At 63.2% G+C, this 26,839-nt stretch overlaps 1 protein-coding gene across 3 annotated transcripts; it reads left to right on the top strand.

Annotated features, from left to right (window-relative positions):
• The first annotated feature begins 548 nt into the window (after positions 1-548).
• Positions 549-20,991, top strand: CBS (cystathionine beta-synthase). 3 transcript variants are annotated; one of them, XM_047719216.1, is made up of 17 exons: positions 549-571; positions 3,890-4,103; positions 7,291-7,397; positions 7,766-7,900; positions 8,054-8,133; positions 8,213-8,347; positions 8,749-8,818; positions 10,153-10,244; positions 11,044-11,169; positions 11,572-11,656; positions 12,620-12,725; positions 13,891-13,968; positions 14,075-14,209; positions 14,766-14,874; positions 18,364-18,448; positions 18,858-18,899; positions 20,239-20,991. In XM_047719216.1, the coding sequence occupies exons 2-17, from the start codon at positions 3,898-3,900 to the stop codon at positions 20,376-20,378; spliced, it is 1,731 nt and encodes a 576-aa protein (XP_047575172.1). In that variant the 5' UTR covers positions 549-571; positions 3,890-3,897; the 3' UTR covers positions 20,379-20,991. The 3 variants fall into 3 exon arrangements, with proteins under 3 accessions (XP_047575172.1, XP_047575165.1, XP_047575179.1); XM_047719209.1 differs by lacking the exon at positions 549-571 and adding an exon at positions 1,293-1,446; XM_047719223.1 differs by lacking the exons at positions 549-571; positions 18,858-18,899 and adding an exon at positions 1,293-1,446.
• The last annotated feature ends 5,848 nt before the right edge of the window (positions 20,992-26,839 follow it).

Here is a 26,839-nt window from a genome sequence, read left to right on the forward strand (position 1 = left end):
TGTGTTTCCCGAGCCTGGGACAGAAGCCCAACCTGGGCTGAGCCAAGGATGCTTCCGCCTCTGTCCACACCTGGTGGCCCTGTGCCTGTCAGTCCCACAGGTGCCCGTCAGCCCCAGAACCCCATGAGGCCGGCTCCTTAGAAGTCAAGAGCACACAGGTTTGAACTCCTGTTGGGGCTGGCCTTCCCGGTGGCCCCAGGGCGCCCTCGGGGCGGCAGCCAGCGTTGATGGGGAGCACCTGGGTGACACGTGTTTCTGAGCGGCGTTTGTGACTTCAGGCCAAGCTTCCGGCGAGCTCCGGTTCCTTCCCAGTGTCCAGACTGGGCGGACAGGCTCCGAGGGCAAGCTCTGGGGCCGCGGGGCACCTGCACCACGGGGGTCAGAAATCAGTCCCCGGGAAGCCAGAGCCCGGGTGCCGCGTGCCCGCTGGGTGCCCCTCTGACCGAGGCCGCGGGGACCAGGGCCGGCGTGGGGGCACCTGGCGGACGGGATTCTGCGGAGCGTCTGCCTCACGGCCGGACAAGCCCTCCCCGGCTCCGGAGGGCGCGCGTCTCATCGATAGAGCAAGCAGGTCACCACGTAAAACAGAACCGAGTACGGAGTGTCCGCACCCCTGGGGTCTGAGGTTCTGGTGGGGGGCGTCCTGGGGACCGGCAGGGGCTGGGCGGGATCCGGGGAACCGGGGGAGAGGAGGGCAATGGGGCTCCCGGCCGGCGGATGCGTGAAAGGGGAGTAGAAACCGCGACCAGGGCCCACGGTTGGGCACTGGGGCGGGGGAGGGGTGGGGTCCCGGCCCTGCGGCTGTGCAGTGGGGGCGGGGAGCTGGAGGCCGGCGGGGGGGGTGCGGGGAGGGGGAAGGGGAGCGAGGGGGCGGTGCCTGAACAGTGGGGGCGGGGACCTGGGGGGCGGGGTAGGGGGTGGGGTCCTGGCCCTGGGCCTGGGCAGTGGGGGCGGGGACCTTGGGGGCGGGGTCCCGGCCGTGCGGCTGTGCAGGGAGGGCGCGGAGTTGGGGGCGGGAGAGGGGGTGGGGTCCTGGCCCTGCGCCTGGGCAGTGGGGGCGGGGATCTTGGGGGCGGGGTCCCGGCCCTGCGGCTGTGCAGGGAGGGCGCGGAGTTGGGGGCGGGAGAGGGGGTGGGGTCCTGGCCCTGCGCCTGGGCAGTGGGGGCGGGGATCTTGGGGCGGGGTCCCGGCCGTGCGGCTGTGCAGGGTGCTGCGAGAGGGAGGGGCGGGGACAAGCGCGGCGGCGGGCGGGGCGCTCCGCACTCGGGATTGGCCGCGCTCCGGCCCCCGCCCCCGCCTCTCGACCAATCGCCTGCGCGCACCGTCGGCCGCGGGTCCCGGTGGCCCCGCAGTTCCAGGTTCGCGGCTCGGGTGAGCAGAGTCGGGCCCGCAGCTCCCGCGCCTGGACGCTCCCGCCCCGCGCCGCTTTCCCGCGTCCCCGTCCAGGTGAGCGCCCGCCGGGCCGAGACCCACCCCGCCAATGGGCCGGAGGCTCGGGCTCGGGTCCCGGGTCGGGGGCCCGGATCACCCCCCCCGGAGTTGCATCATCTCCAGCCGCACGCGGCGGAGCGGGGCTGGCGTCCCGCGCCCCCGGACCTCCCCGCTCCCGCGCGTCCGGGCGGTCGTGAAACTGTGGGTGTCGCGTGCACGCGGCCCCAGGCTTGCCCCCCGACTCCCGTGGCTGTGGAGCGAATGGGGTGGGGGCGGGGGCGGGGTGCGATCATTGAGTTTTCGCTGCATTTTTTGGACGGGAAAGGGCTGTTTCGCAAATGCTCCTTTCCCAGTTGTAGGAGGCGGGAGTAAATATTGACGGAGTTGCGTGGGCGGCACGTGAGCGGGTGTCCACGGGGGGAGGGGACGCAGGGGGGGGGAGGATGCCCTGAAACCCCCACTTCCCCGAACCCTAAGCGAGGCGAACGGCCGGACTGGGGCGGGGGGGGGGGGCAAGGGCGGGAACGCAAAACTCGGAGCTCCTCCAGGTGACCTGGGCGTGCGTATCCCGGACTGTCCCTCCCGGCCTCGCTCTCCCGCCTGAAAATTCACACTTTAAGAGAGGAGTTTAGCGCCCCTGCGCCCTTGACCCTGACCACCCCCACCCCCAAACACGGGGTCGACTGGTGCGTGTCTGCAGAGCTCAGGGTGCACTCGGGCCGTCCTGACCCGGGGGGGGCGGGGTCTTGCGGTTTAAGGTGAGGCGAGAGCCCGCCTCCGCAGGTGAGGCCCGCGGGTTCGGACCGCTCCCCGAGCGAGCGCGCGACCCAGTGCTTTTGGGGGCCACGGAGACTCCCTCGGCTTCCATCAGTGGACGCAGCTCCTACCGGGCCGCAGTTGCGCCAGGCAAGGTCAGTCGCCGGAAAGGAGGAGCGGGTGGCGGGTCTGTGGCCATTCCTGCGGCCCAGCGCGCGCCTACCGGGCCGGGGCGCTGCTGGCCCCTCCCGGGGAGCCTCGTTGGGGATGGGGGCTTCGGCAAGATGCAGGTCACCTGCCCACAGCCGGCTCTGGCGACTGCTGGGTAACAGGCGCTGTCCTGCTTAGGTCTTTCCAAAAGGAGGAAGGAGGAGATCCTCGAGTGGGTTCAGGGAAGGTCTGACCCCAGTAGAAGTCCATGGTCCCCTTGAGGGAACCACCACTCTAAAGAAGCCTCGGGGCAGGACAGCTGGGAGCTGGTTTCTCTCAGAATGCCCCAGGCTTGCGGGGAGCCCCGGCCTGCAGGATTTCCAAGGGGTATGACTTACAAAGGGTCCCAACCCTCTTAACTCCTTGCTGGCAGGCTCTGGCCTGGGTGTCTGTGGGGAGCCGCTAGGCTGGGCTGCATCAGGCCACCTGCGCTGGAGGAAGGAGACCCAGCTGGGGCGGCCTCTGCCCTCGCCCATCACCTGGCCAGGTGAGCTCCGGAGGAGAAAGGGAGCAGGGGAGTGGATTTGCATCTCCGTGAGAGGAACCCTGTGCACAGCTTCAGGCCAGTTCCCCAGGGCCCCCACCCAGCCTTTTCACAGTGGAACTGCCCTACAGAGCTCTTGGGGAGCAGAGATGAGCAGGTCTGGGATCTGGGGTCCCAGAGGAGCTGTGTGGCTGTGCGCTAGAGACGGCTCCGAGCCAGGTCCCCTACCATGAGCTTCTGGCAGGGACTTTTCCAAACCTACAGGATTCCAGAGTGTTTTTGTTTTTGTTTTTTAAGATTTTATTTATTTGACAGAGAGGGAGAGATCACAAGTAGGCAGAAAGGCAGGCAGAGGGAGAGGGGGAGGGAGAGGGAGAGGGAGAAGCAGGCTCCCCACAGAACAGAGAGCCCAACGTGGGGCTCGATCCCAGGACCCCGAGATCATGACCTGAGCCAAAGGCAGACAGTTTGCTGAGCTCCCCCTGCGGCCCTGATCTGCTCCCCGCCAACCTTCCCTACAGATGCCATTTGAAGCCCTTTTTACAACTTTGTGTTCAGGTTTGACAGTCACAGTCAAGATACCCGTCACTTCCACATAGGAACCCTTCTTTTTCCCCACGCACCCTTGTATTGAGAAGAAATTTGAAATTTTATTGCTTTTTCATAGCCCAGTAATATTTCTGTCTTGCGGGGATGCCGCGTTATTTCTCCTGTCATCCGTGCCGACACCCGTCTTGTTGGCATTGTCGCCCGCCGCGAGCCACGCTGCCACGGATGCGGTGCCCAGACACCCCCTTCCCTGTCGTTGGGGTTGGTCTGTGCCTGGGGGTGGGGCGCCGACCCGCATGGTGGGTCTGTGTTAACGTCTTGGGGAGCAGCCCGGGCTGTAGTTGAAACTCGTGCTCGTTCCCACCCCCCACCCCAGGGGGACCAGCTGGGCCCAACCCCCGGGTCTGGCAGCAGTGTTTAGAAACGGCCTGAACGGACTCTGTCCCCTCCCTTTGGCAGATCCCAGCATGCCTTCTGAGACGCCCCAAGCAGACGGGTCCGCGGCGTGCCCCCACCTCTCAGGGGCACAGCTGGGGAAAGGGAGCCTGGAGAAGAGGCCCCCGGGGGACAAAGAAGCCAAGGAACGCCTGTGGATCCGTCCCGATGCCCCAAGCAGGTGCTCCTGGCAGCTGGGCAGGCCGGTCTCCGACTCTCCGCATCACCACGCCACCTTGTAAGTGCCCGTGGACACTTGGCAGTGGAAGGGAGGACTTTGTTTCCTGGGAGCCCCCTGGCCTGAGGTGTGGTCCCCCCTCGAAATCCTTCCGGAGGGCCAGTGAGCTGCGGCGGGGGTGCTGTGGGGAGGAGTGGGCCGAGGCTCAGAGAGGCCCGGGCTTCTCTGCACGGTAGCCCGGCACCTAGACCCCGTGTGCCGCGAGGGTTGCGCTGAGCCCATAACAAGCCGCAGACTTGGAGCGACCTGTGGGCGAGACGTTTCCTGCCCCGTCACACAGGCCGCCCCCTCGTGTGGGAGGCCAGCCCGTGGGCGTTGGTCATTAGGAACACGCCTGCGCTTTTCTGCATCAGGTGATGAACGCTTCTGATCGGGAAATATTTTCCTGCCTCGGGCCCCTTCGTGGTTGGGCCGAGGCTGTGGCGTGGAGACTCGTTAGGCCTTTTATTGAGTATTGGATGTTTGCGATGATCTCGTGTGAAGAACTGTCTGTAGAAAACTTTTTTTTTCCCTAAGTTTTTTTTTTTTAAGATTATTTATTTATTTGACACAGAGAGAGAGATCACAAGTAGGCAGAGAGGCAGGCAGAGACAGAGAAGGAAGCAGGCTCCCCACTGAGCAGAGATCCCGATGTGGGACTCGATCCCAGGACCCTGAGACCGTGATCTGAGCCGAAGGCAGAGGCTTTAACCCACTGAGCCACCCAGGTGCCCCAGAAAAGTCTGTCTTTAACAAAAACCCACAATACCTGTGACCTGTTGTAGGTTCAGGAGATCTGTCTGTGGGAAAGGGAAAAAAAGGACAGAAGTCCCTGTCCCGGGATAAAAGCTGAGTGCGCTAAACCCCAGGGTTGTCTTGTGTCCTTGGAATAATCTCCCGGAAGCGGGACAGGTAGGTCCGGGATGTGCTCCCAGGTGTGTGCTGTTTGTCCCGGGGACGCTGCTGGACCAGCGCTCGTGATCCCCGGTTTGAACGTCAGAAGCAAGGGCTGGGGGGGTGCAGGCCTCTGCTGACGGAGATGAAGAATGTCCCAGAAGCTGCAAACAGACAAGTTTCAGGGCCGGGAGCGGAGGAGGCCACGTTGGCCGCTGCTGGGACGGGATGAGCCCTCGCATCCCAGGCAAAGCCCAGCCGTGGGCAGACGGGCCGTGAGGCTGGGGCATGGTTGCTGGGGTCGGGGGTGGCGTGGTGGGGGGAGGGGAGGGGAGGCAGCAAAGAGAGACCCAGGTTCCTGCAGGCTCCCGAGCTCTAACTCAGAAAGCCCGGGGTGGAAAGGATGCTCTCTTCCCGGGCTGTGAGATAGTGTCAGACCTGCATCTCACACACCGGCCTGATCCATCCTCTTAAAAAGCCCTTAAGGGGCCGGTGTCCCCTGTGACGCTAGTTCCAGCTCAGACCTAGAGTTCCGAGGGTGTTGGGGCTGACCTGCCGGGAGGATGCAAGACCCCGGGGGCCCGGGGCCCGTGGAGCTTGGGGAGCCTCTGGTGAGGGTGCAGGTATGCTGGGCTGGGTGGGGGAGAGGGCTGTGTCTGGATAGACCGAAGCCGCAGGGACATCTGGGGGAGGGGATTTTAGATGGTTCCCAGGTGGAGTAGGCTTGGGAGGAGGGCCAGGGTGGGCGCAGCGGTGAGGGTGTGCTTTACCGGAAGATGCTGTGGGGTTACCCTCCTGAAGGCCTCCAGGCTGGTCCCTGCTCAGTTCTCTCTCGGGCTCCCGCGCTGCTCACCTTGGGCAAGCTTCTGGGAGGCGGGGTTTGCCCCCAAGGCCTGGTGCTGAGTCAGGAACCCCAGGTTCTCCTGCCCAGAGGGGGTTGGCCTCAGCCCCTGCGGGGGGCAGGATGATTCAGGAGTAACTGTTTACCTCTGCACCTTTGGCTAGTTGATGAATCAGCCCCTCCGGCTCACTGAGGTCCTGGCCTCCCTCCCAGGCCAAGGTCAGGAGCCCTGGGCCCCCAGCCAGGCTCACCCTTCAGCCGCGCATCTGTGAGGCGCCTCTCTGCCTAGCTCGCCCCAGGGGGTGTCCTCTGAGCCTCTTGGAAGTCTGCAGTGGGAGGCCGGTTCTGGCTTGTCCAGGCCCCCAGGCTGGAATGCTGCCTCCTTAGGGCTTCCGGACCCCCTGGGAAGCTGGGCCCGATGGTGCTGGGCGTGGGGCCAGGAATCTGGCCACAGCAGGTTCCTGGAACAGTGGACCTGCTGTGTCTGAGAACCCCAGAACGTGCGTGAGAGCCAGGGGTGTAGGAAGCAGCTGCATTTCTGGAAACTCTGGTTTGTGGGGCATATTCCCAGGTGAACGTTGGGCGAGCACACCCTTGGCGCAGACGGGAAGAGGGTGCGGAATTGGCATCAGTCCCCGAGGGTGAGGATGGAGGAAAGTTCGTGGGGACCCTTCAGGAAGTGCACGTATCCTGGTTTGCACACCCGTGCCAGCTGGGCTGTCCACACCCGCCTGTCACCTGTCACCAGGTGGGAGAATGGAGATAGGCAGCCAGTCACCGGAATGTGAAGGGAGACAGCAGGTCCATGGTACGGAAACCCACACTGAGCTGGAGGTCCGCCTCGGAATTCATCCTGACCTTGACCCCAAGGGCACCGGGGACTTAGTCTTTGTGGTTTGCTTTTGAGCATGGTACTTCACACCGCTGGGGGCTGGCATTTTCTAGATGACGCCAGGTGTCCGGTACGAGCCCTTTGCAGCCACCGTCCCCGGTCTGGTGGGCAAACGGGCGGCCTGGGGCTCTGGGGTCGGCTTCAGAAGCAGGAGTCCTGGAGCTTGGGTTGAGAGAGGGAAGGAAGTAAGGGTCCCCAGAGAAGTCTTCCCGAACGGATCGGCCGGGACCTTGTCAAAGCGTTGTCCTTCAGCGTCCTTATCTGGAAATAACGTGACGTGAGAAGTTGCAGCAGCCTACGGAGGGGTCCTGCGTCCCTGCGCCCAGCCACCCTGTGACCCCCGCTGCCGAGGACACAACCTTGACACGGCTGACCCCGCGCCGAGCTCCAGGCGGGGCTCGCACGGTCCTCCCATGGTGTGCGTGCACACGCGGGTGTGAGTGTGCCTGTGGCCTTCCACCCCACGTGTGGATTCTGTCCTCTCTCGGATCCCAGGAAACCCCGTTCTTCGATTTGCTTCTTAACTTAAGACAACGTGCCGGACTGCTGAGACTGAATAATCATGGACTCCTCTGTTTTAGGGCAAAATCCCCCAAAATCTTGCCAGATATCCTGAAGAAAATTGGGGACACCCCCATGGTGAGAATCAACAAGATTGGGAAGAAGTTTGGCCTGAAGTGTGAGCTCTGTGAGTGCCTGGTGTCCTCTGTGCTGTGGTTGGCTCGGGGGGTGCAGGGATCGGGGGGTGGACCCCCTGGGCCCCCCCCACAGAGGCTTTCCCGGCCTGTCACCCTGCAGGGGCTCCTCAGGGGCCTTTGTCTCCTTCAGGGGGAGGGGCCATGGGGCCAACAGGTGGAGGCAGGTGAGAGTTTCGGACCAGCCCCCTCCTCCAGGTGCAGGTGGGAGGTGGGAACGGAGAGGGGCTGATTTGCAGAATCAGCAGAGAACGTGTCTGTCCCTACATCTGGTCTGTATCAGAGCACGGGGTGGGGCGGGGGTGGCGGGATTGGTGGGGGGCAGGGCCTCCTCCTCTGCTGATCCATCCTTGGCTCCCAGTGGCCAAGTGCGAGTTCTTCAATGCGGGCGGGAGTGTCAAGGACCGGATCAGCTTGCGGATGATCGAGGACGCCGAGCGGGCTGGGACTCTGAAGCCCGGGGACACCATCATTGAGCCGACGTCCGGGAACACTGGTGAGTGTTGGGACAGGCTGGGAGGGTACCCTGGCCCAGGGCGACCTGCTTCTGCATGCTGGCCTGTCTGGCTGGCCTCTTCCCTCAACCGTTCGCACCAGCTGCACCTGTCGCGGGGAGGGGGTGCCCCTCTCAAAAACCGCCCCCCCCCAGGGATCGGCCTGGCCCTGGCTGCTGCCGTGAAAGGCTACCGCTGTGTCATCGTGATGCCGGAGAAGATGAGCACCGAGAAGGTGGGGGCAGGGGTCCTCCCCCCGGGGCCAGTCCTGGTTTCAGGATGGGGGACGCGCAGGCCTCTGTGTTCCTCTGCAGGTGGACGTGCTGCGGGCCCTGGGGGCGGAGATCGTGAGGACACCCACCACCGCCAGATTCGACTCCCCCGAGTCACACGTGGGGGTGGCGTGGAGGCTGCGAAATGAGATCCCCAATTCTCACATCCTGGACCAGGTGAGGGTGGGGCTGGGGGGTGGGTGTGCCCTCGGAGGCGGGGACATCCTTGGGGGCGTGGGGGGAGGGCGCACTGGCGGCAGGGGTGCCTGGCCTGCAGGCAGGGGTGTCTCGGCCGGTCAGGCCCTGGGCTGGAACGGCCTGTGCGGGGGACCCTGGCAGTGCTGTGTGGGTGTAAAGCACACAAAACCCTTTTCTCTGGACGCTCTCTGTGTCCCTCGCTTCCCTCCCGGGGCTCCCGGAGATGGGATTTTGTGTTCTGTGCTTGCTGAGGTTCCCAAAACTGCCGGTGCTGTGGCCACCGTCACCTGAGCTGCCAGGAGTGTCCTGGCTCTGTGCCGTGTGCCTCCCGTGCTGTGGCTGTAGCCCCTAGTGTGTCTGACCTCGCCATCTTTGCTCAGTACCGCAACGCCAGCAACCCCCTTGCTCACTACGACACGACCGCGGAGGAGATCCTGCAGCAGTGTGAGGGTGCGTACCCCATCCCGCCCCGTGGTCCACCTCCGCGCTTCTACCCCTGCTTGCCTGGGAGTGTCTGAGTCCCTTATCCTCTCCCTGGTAAACTCCTATTCGTCCTTCAAAACCCAGCTCAGATGCCCCCGCTCTGTGACATGCTCTGCCAAGCCTCTCCCTAGAGAGGTTTTCTCTCTCTGGTGTGCTTTTTTGGACTTTGCCTTTGCTTCTCCTCTAACACCAGGCACGAGCAGTCCTGTTTGTATGCCCAGTGGTGTGCCCTCCAGATGCGTAGCATCTCCCGAGCTCAGGGAGTGCGTGTATCCCCGGCCGGTGCTGGATGTGTCCCTGGACTCACGCTGTGGAAGTGCACTTGGCATCGAGCCCCAATCTGAATGGGTGGTGGCACCTGGGGTTGGTTTCCTTACCCTAGGGACGGACGGGAGCTTCCTTGACGCCTTTCCACAAGTTCAGAGCCAAGGCCCCGAGGGGCTATGGCGGTGTTTGCCAACGGGCCATTTGCAAAGAGACTTCAGGGAGTCGTTCCGGGGCAGTGGGCCCTGCTGGCTTTCTGTTTGGAGTCTGGTGCTGGCGTGGGCTTCCATGCAGCCGCGTTCTGAGCCCAGGAGCCAGGTGGCGAGCTCTAAGCATTGGGTCACCCTCTCCCTTGGCAAAAACCCGCGTCTGCCTGGGCGTGCGTGCCCACACGGACTTGTCTGCAGCCGTCAGAGCTCGCCCCTCAGCAGGCTGAGAGCGGGGGATGTTGGAGCCGAGCCTCAGGAATATCCTCTTTCTCCTCTGTAACTCGATTCCCTTAGTCCTGTCCCCAGCCAGACTCAGCTGCCCAGGCCCTGTCCCCCAGGGGCAGCCTCCATGGAGGGATGCACGCCACTTTGGGGTTTCCGTGGCTGTGGGCCACCAGCAGAGACTGTGAAGCCCCCGGGGTCACTCGCCGTGAACGCTTTCAGAGATCAGGCACTGTAATGAAAGGCTGTTGAAACATGAGAATCATTTCTCTGGAACTTTCCCATAACCAGCCTTCACCTAGGTTAGGTTTTCACGCGTTAGTAGGCGCGGGGGTGGGGGTGGATGCTCCGTCGGTGAAGCGTCTGCCTTCGGCTCAGGTCATGACCCCAGGGGCCTGGGATCGAGCCCCATGCGGACTCCCTGCTCAGGGGGGAGCCTGCTTCTCCCTCTGCCTGTTGCTCCCCTGTTCTTGCATGTGTGCACACACGCGTGTGCTCTTTCTCTCAACTAAATAAATAAAGTTTTAAGAAAAGAAAAAAGGAAAAGGGGTGGGCCGGCTGGGTTGTGGCCCAAGGATGTTCCCCTGACGCAGCTTCTCCCATCAGGGAAGCTGGACATGCTGGTGGCTTCGGCGGGCACGGGTGGCACCATCACCGGCGTCGCCAGGAAGCTAAAGGAGAAGTGCCCGGGTTGCAAGGTGAGTGCCCCCGGGGCTGCGGACGGGCGGGAGGTGGGGGCACGTGGATGCCGGCCCCGCCCCGAGACGCAGGCCCCGACGTGGGCGCGTCTCTCTCCTGCGGCCTCAGCCACAGCTGGAGCCGGACCCGACCCATCAGGCGTCCGGGCATCCAGTCCCCAGAGCAGCCTCTACTTTAGGGCTGAGAGTTCCTGCCATTTCTGCTTCCAGCCTTGTGTCCGGGCCGGTGTGTGTCTGTGCCAGTCTGGGAGTGGCCCATGACCTACGTGCCCAGATGCTCTGGGGGCGAATGGTTGGCTTGGGTGGCCTCCAAGGACTGTTCGAGAAGCTCTAAGCTCTTAGGCTCGGGTCCCGCATGTGTTGCCTGGGAGGCAACATCTGGGAGGGCATCTGGATTTGGGGTTTAGCCCAGACCTGGGGAGGGGCTTGTAGAAACATCCAGCGGGTGGTCCGTTCTCTGCCCTCTTGGCCCCACAGGCTTCAGCTGTCCCCACAGGGCCAGTCAGCGCTTTCCTGACGCGCCCTGCCACCAGGTTCTCCCCTGGGAGGCTCCTTCCCCCGACATGCCAGCCCCTCTGAGTGCCCCAGGGTGAATGTTTATCTTGGAATCTGCCCAAGGCTGGGGGTGTGGGTTCCTGGGTTTCCAGCTTGGCCTGAGGCCTGGGAAAGAGGCTGACGCCCCAGGGGCCAGTCTTGATCCGGTGCTTGCTGGGGTTGGGATCAGCCACCTGGGTGAAAGCCAGGCCTGGCCGGATGGGACCTGTGCCCAGCTCTGGCCCCAACGCCGCCTGTTCTGCAGATCATCGGGGTGGATCCTGAGGGCTCCATCCTTGCGGAGCCCGAGGAGCTGAACCAGACGGAACAGACCGTGTACGAGGTGGAGGGGATCGGCTACGACTTCATCCCTACGGTGCTGGACCGGTCGGTAGGTAGAGCCGGGCCACCTCCGCGTAAGGGGCTCCAGCCCTCCGTGATGTGCGCCCTCGGACCGGCTTTCCTATGGAGGGGGCGCCGGGACGTGAGCACCGCACGGGCCGGTGGGCGGAGCACGGTCCTGGTGGTCAAGGCTGGGTAACCGGCGGCACCGTACAGGTGTGTGCCGTGGCCTTGCTGGGCACAGACGTGGACGTGGCCGGTCAGACCCAACTTGTGTGCCCATCAGGCCCCCGCAGAGGGAGGGAGCTCCAGGTGCTTCGGGCAGGGGAGCGAGGCGGATGAGAAGGGCCCCAGACAAGGCTCTTGAGAGGGTCTGGGCTGGGCCCCGTGGGGACATACGGGGGTACAGGGGGTGGGCCGCACCCCTCCAGGCCTTCGGTCCCGGCTGCAGGTGGTGGATCAGTGGTTCAAGAGCAACGATGAGGAGGCCTTCGCCTTCGCCCGCATGCTGATTGCGCAGGAGGGTTTGCTGTGCGGTGAGTGGGGCGCGGGCACCGGGGCGGGGGGGTGGTGGGCTGGCCCTCTGCCCACTTCCAGTCCAGGGGTGCGAGAGATGCCCTCCTCCTGGGGCTGCGGGGGGCGGCAGCCGGGCTTCTCAGGTGCCACCTGCCTGCCCTTCAGTGCTCAGTGGTCATCGTGCTCGCATGAGGGCAGGAGACTGGGGAGCGCGGATCTCTGGTCAGTGTTCCCGGGTCCCTACGTGCTCTGTGCTCTGTGTTGAACGGTCTTGCTGAGAATAGGGACGTGGCACGCAAATCGGGGGCAGCGTGAGTGGTGAGGGCCTGGGGACACAGCAGACCCCAATAGCTTGACGGGAGAGGAAGTAGCCATCGCGTTCCTGGGAAAGTAGGCACCGGGGTCCGGGTGCACGACGGGCGTCTGCCTCCCACCTGGGTCCCCCACCCCGTGAGAAGAGCCCTGGCGATGCCATCAGCCATGCTGGGCTGTTCTGGGGGCGAGGCCAAGGCTCTTGGGACACTTGTGTTTGCAGTCAAGCCCAGCACTGACCTTGGAGTGGGGGCTCGTCATCGACTGGAGTCCCCGGCCGGGAGAGGGTGCCGGGAACGCCCTGGAGAGGCTGGAGGGCGTCTGTCACACGGGCCTCGGGTCAGAGGGAGGTGGGATGACACTCCCCACCAGCTCTCACAGTCCCCAAGGCCCCCGAGGGAAGCAGCTTGGTTTTGACCAGCTTCGGGATGGAGGGGACAGGCAGTGCCTGTGCTCTGTGAAACCCACCAAGGGGTCTCTGGGTTTCCCTGGGGCAGGGTCGAGTGAGGAAAGCCTGGGCCGACGCAGAGCTCAGTGGGTAAGAGAGGAGGGCAGGGGGCCCTGAGAAGCGGGGTGCTCTCCACAGAGGCAGCCACTGGTGACGGCGCCCCGGGATCCAACAGAGCGTGTCCGGGCACACATGCACACATGCTCACAGTCCTGCTCCGCAGGTGGCAGCGCGGGGAGCGCCGTGTCGGTGGCCGTGAAGGCGGCCCAGGAGCTGCGGGAGGGTCAGCGCTGCGTGGTGATCCTACCCGACTCCGTTCGCAACTACATGTGAGACGCGCCCCCTCGTCCACCTGGGTTGCCCCATCCTTCCCGGCCGCGCTCTGGCCCGCCACTGAGCCTCCCCTGACGTCTACAGGCAGAACGTGGCGGGGTGGGGGCCTGAACGACACCCGCAGGCCCTGTGTCCACCCTCCTGGTCCTTGGGGTCCCCTTGGGGTCTCAGGGGTCCATGGTTTTTCCTCCCGTCTCGTCTCCACCTCGGGTCTTCTAGACGCGTTTGACAGTCTGGGCCTAAAGCATCTCTCGAGGGAGGAGGGTGACTGCGCCTCCCTGCTGGCCTCCACGCTCCCCTGTAGCTCTGTCCAGCCTCTGGCCGAGGAGCTCCCAGGGGGGCTCAGATGGCCCGTGGGACCTGGTGCGGAATGTGTGACCAGTGGCCTCTGAGACCCCTTCACCTTGTGTCCTGACTCTGCAGACCATAGGCCCGGCTAATGGTCCCGGGCCCATGCGCTCTGCGGCGGGCTTGTGGGGGGCAGAGATCTAGAGATGCCCCCCTCCGCCCACCAGACCCTCACCGTGTGCTCGGCAGCCCGGGGGCTGGGGTACGTGTCTCCGGTGCTCTCCCAGGGGCGACGTGAGTCACGTCTGGGCTCCTGCGGCCAAACCTCCTCGAGCTGGGCAGCTCACCTGCCCCAGTCAGGAGGAGTGTCTGACTCCGTGAACTTGGCACGCCTGCTGCGTGTGCGATAAAGTCTGAAAGGGTGTGAGAGGAGGGGCGGGTGTGCAAGGGGAAGGCAGGAGGAGGGGCGGCTGTGGGGGGGTAAATGCATAGGAGGTGCCCGTGGTGTGGCCGGTGTCCCTCACCCCCAGGAGGGTTGCGCTCCCTTTGTCCCCGAGTGTCAGGAGTGGGCTGGGGAGGAGGTGACCCTGTAGCCACGAGGGGCCTGCTGGCCCAGGTCCGGGGACGGGAGCTGCTGTGTCCTGCACTCGTTCAGACACAGACACAGGTTGCTGCTTGTCCAGCTTTCTCCCCGGGTCCCTGCGGGGGTCCCCCTTACCCTACAGCCTCGGCCGCAGCGGGGTCTCTGCTGGACCGTGGCATCTGGCGGGGGATGCTGGACTCTCTGAGCGCCCGGGTCCCCCCCCATCCCCGTGTGGGCAGAGGAGCGGTGAGACCCTCCGTGCAGACCCTGGTGACCTCGGATGCCCGCAGGTCCAAGTTCCTGAGCGACAAGTGGATGCTGCAGAAGGGCTTCCTGAAGGAGGAGGACTTCACGGTGACCAAGCCGTGGTGAGGACCGCCACCCCTGAAGTCCCCTGTGTGACCACAGGGCACATGCTCCTGGTCCCCGCCTCCCATGCCCGTGGTTCACGGCCCGCCCTGCACTGTCGTTCAGGTGGTGGCACCTCCGGGTCCAGGAGCTGAGCCTGTCGGCGCCGCTGACCGTGCTGCCCACGGTCACCTGCGAGCACACCATCGAGATCCTGCGCGAGAAGGGCTTCGACCAGGTGCCCGTGGTCGACGAGTCGGGGTCAGTGTCTGCAGCCCCCACGCGGGACTGCACTCCGCACTGTGGGACGGGGCAGCCGCGGGGACCCATGCCGATGGGTTGGCGGTGGCCGCCGTGCACGCCGCAGCACGGTTGGGGCCCCGATGGACGAGTGGTCACTGCGCAGCCGCTGGGGCAGGGAGTGGGCCACATGCACTCCTGCGGGCACAGACCCCCTGTCCCACGGCTCTCTCGCTGTGCATCCCGGGGCAGGTGAGGGACACGCCAGGCCTGGCAGGCCATGCACAGATGACCCGCGTGCACAAGCTCCCAAGATGACCCCCATGCTTGCCCCAGGAGTCCAGATCCCGGGGGTGGCCTCGATGCTGGTCAGAACGGAAGCCCCCAGGGGACCCAGTGGTTTGCACAGTCTGCCCCCCATACGCCCTGCTCGTGCTGGCTGAGGTGTGAGAGGACTTGTGCTGTTGGCCAGAGGGCACCTTCTGATGCCTAGGGCGGCCCCAGGCATGTTCTGCCCTGGGGAAGGAAGGGGTACCTGCCCTGAGCCCTGACCCTGAGCCTGTCCCCCACCCCCCAGAGCGATCCTGGGGATGGTGACCCTGGGCAACATGCTGTCGTCCCTGCTCGCCGGGAAGGTTCAGCCATCAGACCAAGTTCGGAAAGTCCTGTACAAGCAGTTCCAGCAGGTACGAGCACCACTGGGCCAGCTGCGGAGACGCTGCCTGGAGGGCACGGCGTGGCCCCCCAGGGGTCGGGAGCCAGCTGGACTCGCGGGCACGACTGTCCCATAACACGGGGCCACGCCTTTCCTGGGCACACTCATGAGGAACACCTGGTACGCCCGATTGTCTAGTGAGAACTGGAACATTCTGGGAACGTGCCGGGGCTGGGGGGAACCCCACGGGTGTCTGAGACTGTGACGGGCCCCAACACACCAAGGTCCGAGCACTCTGGCCTCCACCTGGCGGTGAGGGGAAGGTGGGCCGTTGACTGTTCCACGAGAGAGGCCCGGGGGTCGGGAGTCGGGGGTCAGGCCCCAACCCGGGGACGAAGGTGCTACTCCCCTCCCCCAGCACACGGCGGGCCCGCCGGAATCAAGTATTGCTTCCACTTCCACCGCATCTCTTGGGGCCTGCAGAGCACCCCACCCCACCATACCACCCCCAGGAGAGCTCGCCCCACCCCCGGCCTGGATCCCCACCCCCCTCTCCTCTGAGTCCGCCTGCTTCCTCCAACCGTGAGCACCCCCGCTGCCCCGGCCTGCCCCTCCTCGCAGTCCCCAAGCCCCTGACTCCGGTCCAAGTGTGCTTCCGTCCGTGAGCGCCGTGAGGCTGCCTGGCCTCCACGCCCCTGAGCCTGGTGTCCTGTGCGAGTGGCTGGCCAGCCCGGCTGAGCACTGGTGGCCTGTCCACGGGCCCCACGGCCACCAGCTATCGAGCTCCCTCCTTTCCGTCTCGGGAGGTATGACTGCCACGTGGTGAGCACGTCCACATATCCCAGTTCACAGTTGGGACAGGACACCGTCACCAGTCACCCCGAAGGCTTCCCACACTCCCTGACCCCCAGCGCCACGGAGGACACGCCCGTCCTGTCCTCGCGGGGGGTGTGTGCCACGTGTCTGGCTGCTTTCCCACGGCTCACTGATTTGTCCTCCCATCCGCAGGGGGCCGCACACATGGTCTGTCCCCTACCTGCTCGCAGTCTGTCCCTTCCCGGCTCCACTGCATCTCAGTCCTTTTGGGGTTGATTCCGTGGGTGCCTGGCCCCTCCCTCAGCGAGTGGCTGCCCCCGCGCCGTCGCCTTCTGCAAGCCGGTGTGGCTTCCCTGCCTCTCACTGTTGGGGGGTCTCTGCACTGGTGGCCGCTGTGGTTTTGTGCATGCGCATTGCTGGCAGAGCCTGAGAATGGACAGGCAGAGCGGGGCTGCCACCTCCCCCCAAGTCTGTTTTGTTCTTTCCCTTAGAGACCACACCGGCAGGCCTTTGTCTTCATAGCATGGCCGAACCCTGGGCAGGGCCCCCCACTGGCTCTGCTGCTTTTAGGACCCTCAGTGTCTCTGTGTGTGGGGACCCCAGTGTCTTGCCACCCAGATGTTGGGCAGGGCCGGTGGGAGCAAACCACGAAGGGGCCCTGGCGTGCCCGTGCCCGCTCCACTCCGGGCACCACGGTGCCGGTGCAGATGGAGGTAGGATGTCGTCCTTTGCCAGGTGTGCGAGGCTTCCGTGGACCAGATCCTGTCTGGAGGCGAATGCAGGGGCCACGGGATAAAGCCTGGGTGGGACCTGTGTCTCGGGCACCCGGCAGTGAGCCGCGGCCACCCCAACTCCCTGGCTCTACCTGGCCCCTGCGGTCGTCTTGGCCACGTCACGTCGGACCTGCCGAGGCGCGTTCTGGGGCACTTGGCTCCCGCAGGCCAGCGCTGCCATGCTCGGCCTTCCCCGGCGCCCGGCGTGGCTAGGGTGGGGCCCCGCTGACCCGGTCTGCCCAGCCCTGTGAGCACGCGTCTTCTCACGGGAGGTCGCCCCCGTCACCGGAGCCAGATGGGAAGGGCGCCCGGCTAGGCTCCGGCGTGGCCAGCCGGTTTGGAAATCAGCTGGGCTTGTGCAGCTCGCATCTGATCGGGACCCCCTCGCTGTGTGGCTGGAGAGGGTCATGCAGCCCCCGTGGCCCCTCCCAGGGAATGGACGCCCGCGGAGGCCATGGGGACGCAGGATTGTCCAGGTCCGTGAAAGACTTTCCTGGGATTGTGAACAGATGACCCGAGTGCATGGCTATCGCCAAGTGACCCTTGGGGCTAGGCTGCAGGCACCCCGACTTAAGTCCCCTTCTGAGAACCTTGCGGTGTGACCTTGCGGGGAGGACCCCGCCAGAGGGCCTCACAGTGCTCCCCTCTCCCTCCGGGCCACTTAAAACTGGTAAGAGCTTTCAAAGGGCATGAGTTCAACTCACAGGGAGGTCGTCTTCGATCACCGCGAACATCATCTCCCCGGGAGGGACGAGTGTGACGAGCCCTCACCAGGTCAGGGATCCCCAACCCGGAACATCGTCCTCAGACTGATTTCTAAACGAACGTAGAGTCTGGGACCAGTGAGGCCTCTTGCTGACGGCACACATCTTCCCTCTGGACGTGAGGTCACGTGGCTCCCCGGCTCCCAGGCGTTTGAGCCAAGAAACCTCATTTCAGGTCTTTCCTGAGGTGTGACGTTGGGTACTTGGGGGGACGCAGATCCGGGCAGCCCTTCCCAAGGGGCTAGACCTGCCTAGACCTGGGTGCGGGGTCAGCTAGTGGTGAGCTGTGGACTGAGCGGGGTGACAGGCCTGGAGTCGGGGACCACTGTGGGCCGGCCTTGTCCCCCCCACCACGGAGAACCAGGGTCTCTCTGCCATGGCTGGACTGACATCCCCCCTCCCACTTTTCCTTCCTGGATCCTCTGTCCACTCTGTAGTCCCCCGATTCCCTTCCCCATCTCGTTGGAAATACGCTTCCGTGAAGCTGCACGGAGGCATGTCTGCTTGTGTTCGCGTTTGAAAGGTGGGCCCGAGTGTCCTTGTCCTTCCTCGCCGCGGGTTCTCCTCCGTCTCGGGCGCCCAGTGTGGCACTGAGTTCCCACATTCCCCTTCTCCGCACCGTCTCCTTTCGTGAAGTCTCGTGCTGGTGTCCGTCTGTCGCGAGGCATGACCGAAGTCCGTTGTTCATAGAGGCTGGCTGAGGTGGGGGTTCCATCTTGGTCTTCTGGGGTTTCTGGGCTGTGACCGGTGCCTCCGTGCCGGTATCCTGCCGAGCGATACTGCGTGTGAGCGCCCCCTCTACTGGCTTGCCCCTCGTCTTTTCACCATTTCGCCTTTCCCAGAATGGCCAGACCGGACGGGGCTCAGACTGTGGGAAGCTCTGCCGGCCGCTTCCATGCAGGGTTGGGTACAGGACGTCCTGTGTTTTTCCAGGGACTGGTGGCCCGTCTTCATGTCTGCTCACGTTCGTTGTGTGGTCCTCTCCATCCTGTGTTGTATTTCTGACTCAGCAAAAGGCTGCAGGGGGCCTTCTGGGTCGGTGCCCGGCCTGGCCTAGGCTTTGCTGCCTTCACTTGGACGGCCAGGCAGGCAGGGCCCACGGGGGCAGCAGCTCTCCAGCTCCGGCCGGGCTGCCCCCGTGCACATCGAGCACCGCTTCTCTTCCAGATCCGCCTGACAGACCCGCTGGGCAAGCTCTCGCACATCCTGGAGATGGACCACTTCGCCCTGGTGGTCCACGAGCAGATCCAGTGTGAGTAGGGCCGGCTCTAGGCTGGGTTGGACTGGGGTGGCGGGAGCCCTGCGGGGCGCTGGCCACCACGGCCTGACCCCAGGTTCCGTGCACCTTCCTGCCATAAGCTGTGCAGGGCAGGAAGGCCCTCGTCCCTCGAAGGGCATCTGGGAGTTGGTGGGGAGCCGACCTTCATCCCCCACTGGCCTTGGACTGTGGCTCCGAGGGACCCCCCTGTGGGCCTGCCAGGGGGTCCGCCTCTGGGGAGGCCATGGGGCTTTCGGACTGCCGCTCCAGGTCTGGTGATGACAAGGTCTGGGGAGGTGAGGATCGGACGGGGCCTGGAATCTGCCCACCCTCCCAATAGAGGGCTGCTCTTGGGGCCGGAGCGGCCCCGAGTCTAACCCCTCTCCCGTCCTTGGCTCCACAGCACGGGACCTGGCCTTGTCGGGCGTGGTGGGGGGGCCCGCAGGTATGTACGCCCCGCCCGCCCCGAAGACGGCTCGGGGTCAGAATCGCAGCCTCTGAGGGCAAAGGAGGGTGTCCAGGGTCCTGGAGCCCAAGCTTGCATGCCAGGGTTCCTCCTCCTAGTGTCACATTTACTCCTATCTGAGCATCTAGTAAAAACAAAACAAAAGAGAAGGAGCCAGGAGGTCCAAGTTCAGGGTCCAGGAATGAAGTTTTCTTAGAGTCGCACTCAGCAGTGCTTCCTGCCGTGCCGGCAGAGCCGAGCGGTCACCACGGACCGCGTGGCCCTGGCACGCCTTAGCTGTGGGCAAGTTTCTCCTGGAGGGCCCTGGAGGGCGGGTCCCAGAGGCACCTGCCGACCCCCTTTGCCTGTGCTCCCTGCAGTGCACAGGGCTGGCTCTTCTGGGTTCCACATGTTTCTTCCTGAGGTGCCTGGCCCCCCGGGCCTTCCTGACCCCCGCCCTCTGTGACCTCTGCCCTCAGTGGCCACACACAATGGTGCTGGGCAGAGGTGGGACCTGGCCCTTCCCACCCGCTCCTCGGCTCTGCCGGTCCTCCGTGTGTCACTCACGGCTTTCCAGGGACACCAGCAGCATGTGTGGATGTAGGGAGAGGTTCGTATCAGAAACTGGCTCACGTGACTAGGCTGGCAGGTCCCAGGGGCTACAGGGTGAGCGGGCAGGCCTAGGGCCCAAGAAGAGCCGATATCTCAGTTTGAGTCCAAAGATAGGAGCTTCTCATCTTACTCAGGGGGCATTAGCCTTTGTGTTCTGTTCAGGCCTTCAGCTGATTAGGTGTGGCTCACCAGGCCAGGGAGGGCATCTGGTGTACTCCCTGGACCCCATCAAATACCTGGGCTTGCCCAGACAGCCAGAATACGTGTGACCAGATATTTGCACGCCCTGTGACTTAGCAAAGCAGACACGTGGAATTAACCATCCCCCAAACCCTCTGCCCGCTGGCAGCACAGTGTGGCAGCCACCAAGAGAGAGGGACCCGGATCTGACAACAGCCCGGAGCTCTGAGCTGGTGTGGTTTGTGGGTGTGGCCAGGGTTGGAACTTAAGGCCAGAACACGAGCGCCAGCCACCAAGGGGGCCCCGCAGAGGAAGTAGTGAGACGGGGCGTCTGGCCCAGCAGACCTGGTGGAGGGAAGCCAGGACCCTGCTCTGTGTGGCTTCAACCAGATGGCTCGTGTCGGAGGACCGCAGCTGTTGGGGTCGGCTTGGGCGCTCCTGGGGGGGGGACACTCAGGCACCGGCTGGGCCTGGATGTGGGCAGGGCCATGTGTCCCCGAGTGCACACCGAGGCACCTTTACACCCTCCCGCCTTGTTCGTCCTCAGACCACAGCGACGGGAAGTCCAGCAAGAGGCAAATGGTGTTCGGCGTCGTCACGGCCATCGACCTGCTGAACTTCGTGACTGCTCGGGAGCGGGAGCAGAAGACAAAGTCTGGGCCTGCCGGGGCCACCGTACAGCTCTGACGCCACCTGCGGGGGTCCGTGCTCTGTGGCTTCTGACAGCCGGAGCGCACACCCCATGACTGCCGACTGCCTGCCGCTGGCTCCGCTCTCCCGTGATGGGCAGCAGGGAAGGTGGATGATGCTGAGCCCGCGGCTGGCAGGAATGTTCATTCCCCTTTACTAATGCCTGGCTACCCTGTGGGTCTATTTATGGTTTGTTAGAGTAGATGGCTTTCTTTAACTTTCTTCTAACCCGTTTCAACATGAAAATCCGAGTAGAGCCCAGCCAGGTGGAGGCACCCACGCGACGACAGGAGCAGGGCGGGTAGAAGCTGCAGCACGTGCTTTTTCTCGGTCCCCCCGAGGACGGGGAGCATCAGAAAGGCGTCTGGGGAAGTGGGGTGCGTGCGAGGCCCCTCACACGCAGCAGAGTCTGCTTGGGGCCGGGTCGCTCAGAGGGACTTGTCTGGGGTTTTCTGATTGAATGTTATGGGAATGTCACCTCAATCAGTTTAAAAACGTCCTGTTCTCACGGTCTTGTAACCAGTCCCCTCCCCGGCCTCTCTGGCTGCTGTCAGGCTCCTTTGTGTCCCGTGGGACTGTCTGGATCCATCACATAAATGGAATCCTGTGGTTCGGCCTTCCGTGTCTGGCTTCTGTGGCTCAGCACGACGCTTCTGGAGCTCACCCGCACGTAGGGGGTGGCTCTTCTGCTTACGTCCAAGTGACTTTTGCCGCGCCGTGGGACACGGCTCATCCCTTCAGGCACGGCAGGCGGGCATCTGGGTGGTTTCTGCTGCCGGGCTGCCGTGACCCCCGATGTGTACCCGAGTATTTGTCTGCGGGTCGGCTTCGAACTCTCTGGTTCTGCACCGGCCAGAAACCGCTGGGTCACGTGATAATGCCGCAAGCGCGTGTGCATGTGTGTGCGTGCGTGTGTATGCATGAGTGCACGTGCATGTGCGTGCATGCGTGTTAGTGTGTGTTCATGTCCACGTGCGTGCGTGCGGCTCCCACCAGGCTGTTGCGCAGCGGCAGCGCCCGCTTCCGTCCCCGCCTGCCCGCCGTGCTCGGGGTTCCGGTTCCTCCGCGAGCTTGTCCACAGTTGCTGGACTCTGGCTCCGGGCGTCCTGCCTGTGTTTCCCCAGTGACTGGTGACGCTCAGCATCGTTATGCTTTTTGGTCGGTTGTAGGTCTTGGCAGAACCGCCCGTGGTTCTGTGCCCATTCCTCACTGGAGTTGTCTTTTGTTGTCCGGTTGGAGGACTTCTTTACATATTTCTTAAGATTTTTATATATATTTTTTATTTGGCAGAGAGAGACAGCGAGAGAGGGAACACGAGCAGGGGGAGTGGGAGGGGGGGAAGCAGGCTTCCCGCCGAGCAGAGAGCCTGATGCGGGCCCGATCCCAGGACCCTGGGATCATGACCTGAGCTGAAGGCAGACGCCCAACGACTGAGCAAACCAGGTGCCCCTGTTTATATATCGTAGATACTAGACCCTTGTCTGATTGTGATTGCAGAGGTTTCCGCCCATTCTGTGGGTGACTGTTCCCCTTCTAGCGTACAACACCTTCAGCTTTGACGAAGTTCAGTTTCTTTCTTTTGTTATCTTTGCTCTTATATGTACAAACCCACTGCCAGATCCAAGGTCATGATACTTTATACCTGTTTTCTTCTAAGACTTTCATAGTTTTAGCTGTCATATTTGGTTTATTAACCCATTTCAAGTTAATTTTTATACTGAGTGTGAAGTAGGGATCCAGGCTTTTTTTTTTTAATGTGGATGTCTGTCTGTTAGAGGGTGTCCTCCATTGAATGGTCTTGGCGTTGAAAATCCACAGATGGAAGTGTTTATTTCTGGGCTCTGAATTCTCATCGGTCAGTAGAGCCGTCCTTAGGCCAGTACCACACCATTTTGATGACTGTAGCTTCGATAGTAAGTTTTGAAATCAGGAACTGTGAGCCCTCCAGCTTTTGTTCATTTTTACTATTTTGGAAATCATGGTGTATTTTGATGTATTTTGCTTCATGTTTCTTGTGCTCGGAATTCTTTGAGCTTCTTGGATTCCAATATTTGACTAGAAACAGTTCCAGAGAGAAAAATGAAAACAGGGAAAGAAATCACCAGCGAAGTAATTCAAGACCCTTCCCAGACTAAAAGACGTGATTTTGTAAGTCGAAAGGGTTCCATCCCTCACCCCACACCCCCACCATTGATGGGGAAGGACTCGCACAGGTAACATCACTGTGAGATGTTCAGTCACTGGGGACAGGATCCGAAAGCAGCTTCCAGAGGTGGGTGAGGAAATCCAGCTCACCTAGAAAGTCTGGGGAGGAGGAAAGCGTCTGACTTGATCTCTAGCTTGCAGAGGCTGGGAGACAAGGGAGCAGAGCCTAAAAACATCTGGAACGGGGAGTAATACAGGCCAGGCCCTCCCTCCCTTAACAGCAAGGTGGGGATGCAGACCTTTCCACCCAGGCACTGGGAGAGGTGCTCCCCCCAGCAAGCTCCAGGTCACCCCGAATGGTTGGGGGGGCAGGTCCCTGACAGGGCTAGCAGGACAGACGGCTCCAGGGGGCGCTCGGAGGGGAGGGAACATCAGAGGACTGCAAACATCCAGTCACAAGGCTGGTAGAAAGTAGAGGTTGCTTTCGTCCCTAGGAAACACCACAAAAAGGCAATCTGAATGAAGACGGGACTGTTGGCCCTTCAACAGCCCCGGCTTGGGGGTGCCAGCCTTTCTGCCCTGCAGTAAAGAATCTGTAATTTCTGTTCCTCAGAGGCTTAACTGCTGGGGCTCTGGGAGTCTCCGTAGGTTGAGAGTCTGCCTTCGGCTCAGGTCATGATCTCAGGGTCCTGGGATCGAGCCCCGCATCGGGCTCCCTGCTCAGCGGGGAGCCTGCTGCTCCCTCTGCCTCCCCTGCTCGTCTTCTCTCTCGCTCGTTCTCTCACTCTCAAACAGAATCTTGAAAAAGAAATGTAACCCCTCACAGCCTACCACTGACCAGAAGCCTTGCTGGTAACATACACCGTTAACACGTGGTCTGTTCCATTTCTACTGTATTTTTACACTAAACTAAGCTGTAGGTTATTAAAAAAAATACACGTACAGACTCGACTACGGAGAAGAATCCATGGACAGGCGATCCTCGCGGTCGGAGCCCGTGGTGTTGGCGGGTTTGCTGTCCGAGGGAGGCAGGCACGGTGCCGAACACAGCTGGGCTGGGAGTAAGGGCTGCTTCCTAAAACCCAGAAACACTGAGTGGGCATCCACACAAACGTTACCATAAACCATAGGCAGGGGGTCTGCGCTGGTGGGAGGGGCCCGGGGGCAAGGAGGCCCGCACCCCTGCAGAAGGATGTCACTAGATAACAAGGAGTAGGGCGAGCGAGGGTTTGGAGCCACACGGGCGAGGGGCACGGGCTGCGGCCGGGGGACAGAGCCGCTGTGTCTCGAGGGCAGCCTGGCACTTGGGAGTCTATACCCAGGCTGGGGTGGGTCTGGGACTTGCTCGTTCGTGGTAAGCCACCTGGAACTCGGCCTGGATCGGAGCAGAACAGTGATTTAAAAAAAAAAAAAAACTTTTTACACACGAAGCCGGTAAAGGTTAGTTTCTGGACAGAAAGGGAAGTATCTTGGTTACGTTTCTGAAACTCGGTAGTCATTGTATTAGGCTTCTGTGAACCAGGGACCAGATGGAGAGGACAGTCCTGTCTGGTGACCCGTTTCTGTCACAAGACTCCTGACGGGTCAGCGGGTCACTTTCCCACAACAATGCCCATACTGGGCAGTCCAGCACCGTCACAGCCTGCTCCCTGGGGACCACGGACTAGACTGTAGGATAGTGACGCTCTCTGTGGAGCTCTGAACCTCTGCTCCCCTGGGCATCCCAGCTAGGGCCTGACCTCGGGGTCTGCACCCCATGCTGGTGGGAACACACCTCCCCGGTGGGCCTTCAGCCTTGTCGGGAGCCCGCCTGCCCGGGTTGCCCACCCTGGCTGCGGAAGCTGGAAGCCCCCTGCCCTGCGGCCTGGCCCTCGTTCCTCCCCTGAAGGGCTGGGGACCCAGGGGATGGCACCTGGGGCCACGTGAGGTTGTGCTCGGGGAAAGTCAGGAGCTTCCCGGCCCGGGCTCAGGAGCCCCCTTCCAGCCTGTCCCAGGCTGTCCCCTGCCGTCACCCTCAGACACTGCTTCTCTGGAGCCGCAGGCCTTGCATGACAAGGCCTCTGTTGCTGGCGCACTGCCCTCCTGTGCCCGCGTCCCCTGGCCCAGAGCAGCGGGTGCCGCCTGACACACAGTGATAAGCAGCTCCCTGCTCAGGAACACCTGGTCCCTAAGCGGGAGGTCCCCACGCCGCTCTGCACATGGCTGACCGTGGTGAGCACAGGAGGCTGCCCTGCCCGCGGGGCTGAACTCTGGGGCATGGCCACCCCTGCCTGCGAGGGAAGCTGGACTTTGGGGTCGTTTGTCAGGGGGCCGTAGGCTCAGCTTAAAAGGGCAGTGGTGGGGGTGTCAGTCCTAAGGAACAAGAAAGATCAAATAGGTGGGGGGGGCGCACACCCTGCCCTTTCCTGAGGGCGCCCTTTATAAGGGAACCTGCACAGGTGACAGCTGGCTCAGGACACTAGTGTCCCGGGGGCGCCAGCGGAGCTCCTGGGCTCCACATAAGCATCCCACGTGGCTGGCAGACCCCCTCCTCCCACCAAGTCGGGCCGGGAAACTCGGATCGCTCCTGGCCCTGCCCACAGGTGAGCACTTTTCTGCACTGTGGACCTCCCCACCTCCTGGCACGGCCCGGCGAGACACAGCCCACCTTCCCGGCTGCAGATGTGCCGCTCGCTCTCCCAACATCCTTTGCAGCGGGATGCAGGCACCGGATGGGCTTGGGCGATCAGACGCCACCCCATGCCGCCAGGAAGGAGGACGTGGCGCCCCCCCCGCAGGATCTGGGCGTGGAGGGCAGCGCGGCTGCATCCATGGTGGGGGTGCGGCATGGTGTCTGCCCCACTCCCCGGGGCGACCAGCCGCGGTGGCTTGGCGGCTGGCCTGACCCCGGTCCTCTGGCTCCGGGACCACTGGAGTCTGGACTTCCTGGCAGTGTCCTTCTTGCCGAAGGAGCCGCTGTCTCTTGCCAAGAAGCGCCAAGTGGGGACGTTTCCTCCATGGCCACCTAGGGATGGCCGCAGGCTCAGTCCCTTCTCCCATCCTCCATGACACTCTGACCAATGCTGGAAAGACTCTGGCCCCAAAAAGCCCCTCCTGGGCGTTGTCACCTGGGCTCCAGGTAGCGTCAGTCCCACTGCACCCCTCGGGAGGCTGCTGGCCGAGCTGCCTTCTCCTGTGCTCAGAGACACAGGCCACAAGCAAGACTGTTCTCCATCTGCCAGATGAGTGACAGTCGGGAGCAGAAAGTCCCCGCGGTGGGGGGTGCCGGTGGGCAGGTGTCACACCCTGCTTCCCGGGCACGACCTCTGCGGGCGGCTGGGGACATCGGCACAGCCTCTGGGGAGGGCAGCCCACGTGAGCATCCACAGACACGGAGCGTCCCTAGACACCAGACACCAGTCCCAGCCCAGAATTACAAACACCCGACCCTAGACCTTCCCTTCTGGTGGGAGGAGCCAAATAAGACATGAGACACGTGTGCCGTCCATGCCCGCGGCAGAAGCGGACGCGGCCTCAGCAGGGAGGACGTTCCGACACATGCTCCAAGGTTGAACCCAACGGCATCACGCTCCGCGAAATTAAACCAGGACACAAGGACACAAGGACAAGCACCGTCGGATCCTGCTTGCAGAGACATCTCGAAGGGTCAGACCAGTGAACACAAAACACAGACCGGGGAGGGGTGGGGGGTGAGGGGCTGCGGGAGGGGTGTGGGGCTGTGTTTGAGGAGGACAGAGCTTTCGTTTGGGAAGATGGGACGTTCTGGAGAGGGATGGCGGGGACGGCTGCACGAATGTACTTAATGCCACAGAACTGGACGCCTGTAACGTAGTCGGGTGCTGTATTTTATGTTCCGTGTATTTTACTACGATGAAAACAAGAAACGGGAAGAGAGCCGGAGAGGGCGGGGGCAGGGGCGCGAAGCGGCCACATCCCACCAAATGGTGACCCTGGAGACTGGAGAGCCGTGTGGGGCTGCCTGGCGGATGGCAGGTCAGGGCCCCCGGCCGCGCGCACCGCCAGCACACGGGCCCTGGGGCAGGTGAGCCTGCAGCGTCCCCGCAGCTCCGAGGGACTGGGAGGAGCAGGCAAGCACACTCGGGGCTGGGGCAGAGCTGCCCCCTGCGCCCCTCTGCCCCCCACCCCGGCAATGCTGGTGTGTGCCCGGCCCCTGCAGGAGCACTTGCCTGGCTCCCGGACGGCCTGGCCGGAGCGGCATCCTCCCAGGGGCTGACTTCGGTCACTCAGGCCAGCTCGCTGGTCTGGAAGTCACGCGTGGCAATTCCCACACACAGACCCGTGTGTGCAAATGC

Source organism: Lutra lutra, chromosome 1 (assembly GCF_902655055.1).
Source record: "Lutra lutra chromosome 1, mLutLut1.2, whole genome shotgun sequence".
Taxonomy (NCBI): domain Eukaryota; kingdom Metazoa; phylum Chordata; class Mammalia; order Carnivora; family Mustelidae; genus Lutra; species Lutra lutra.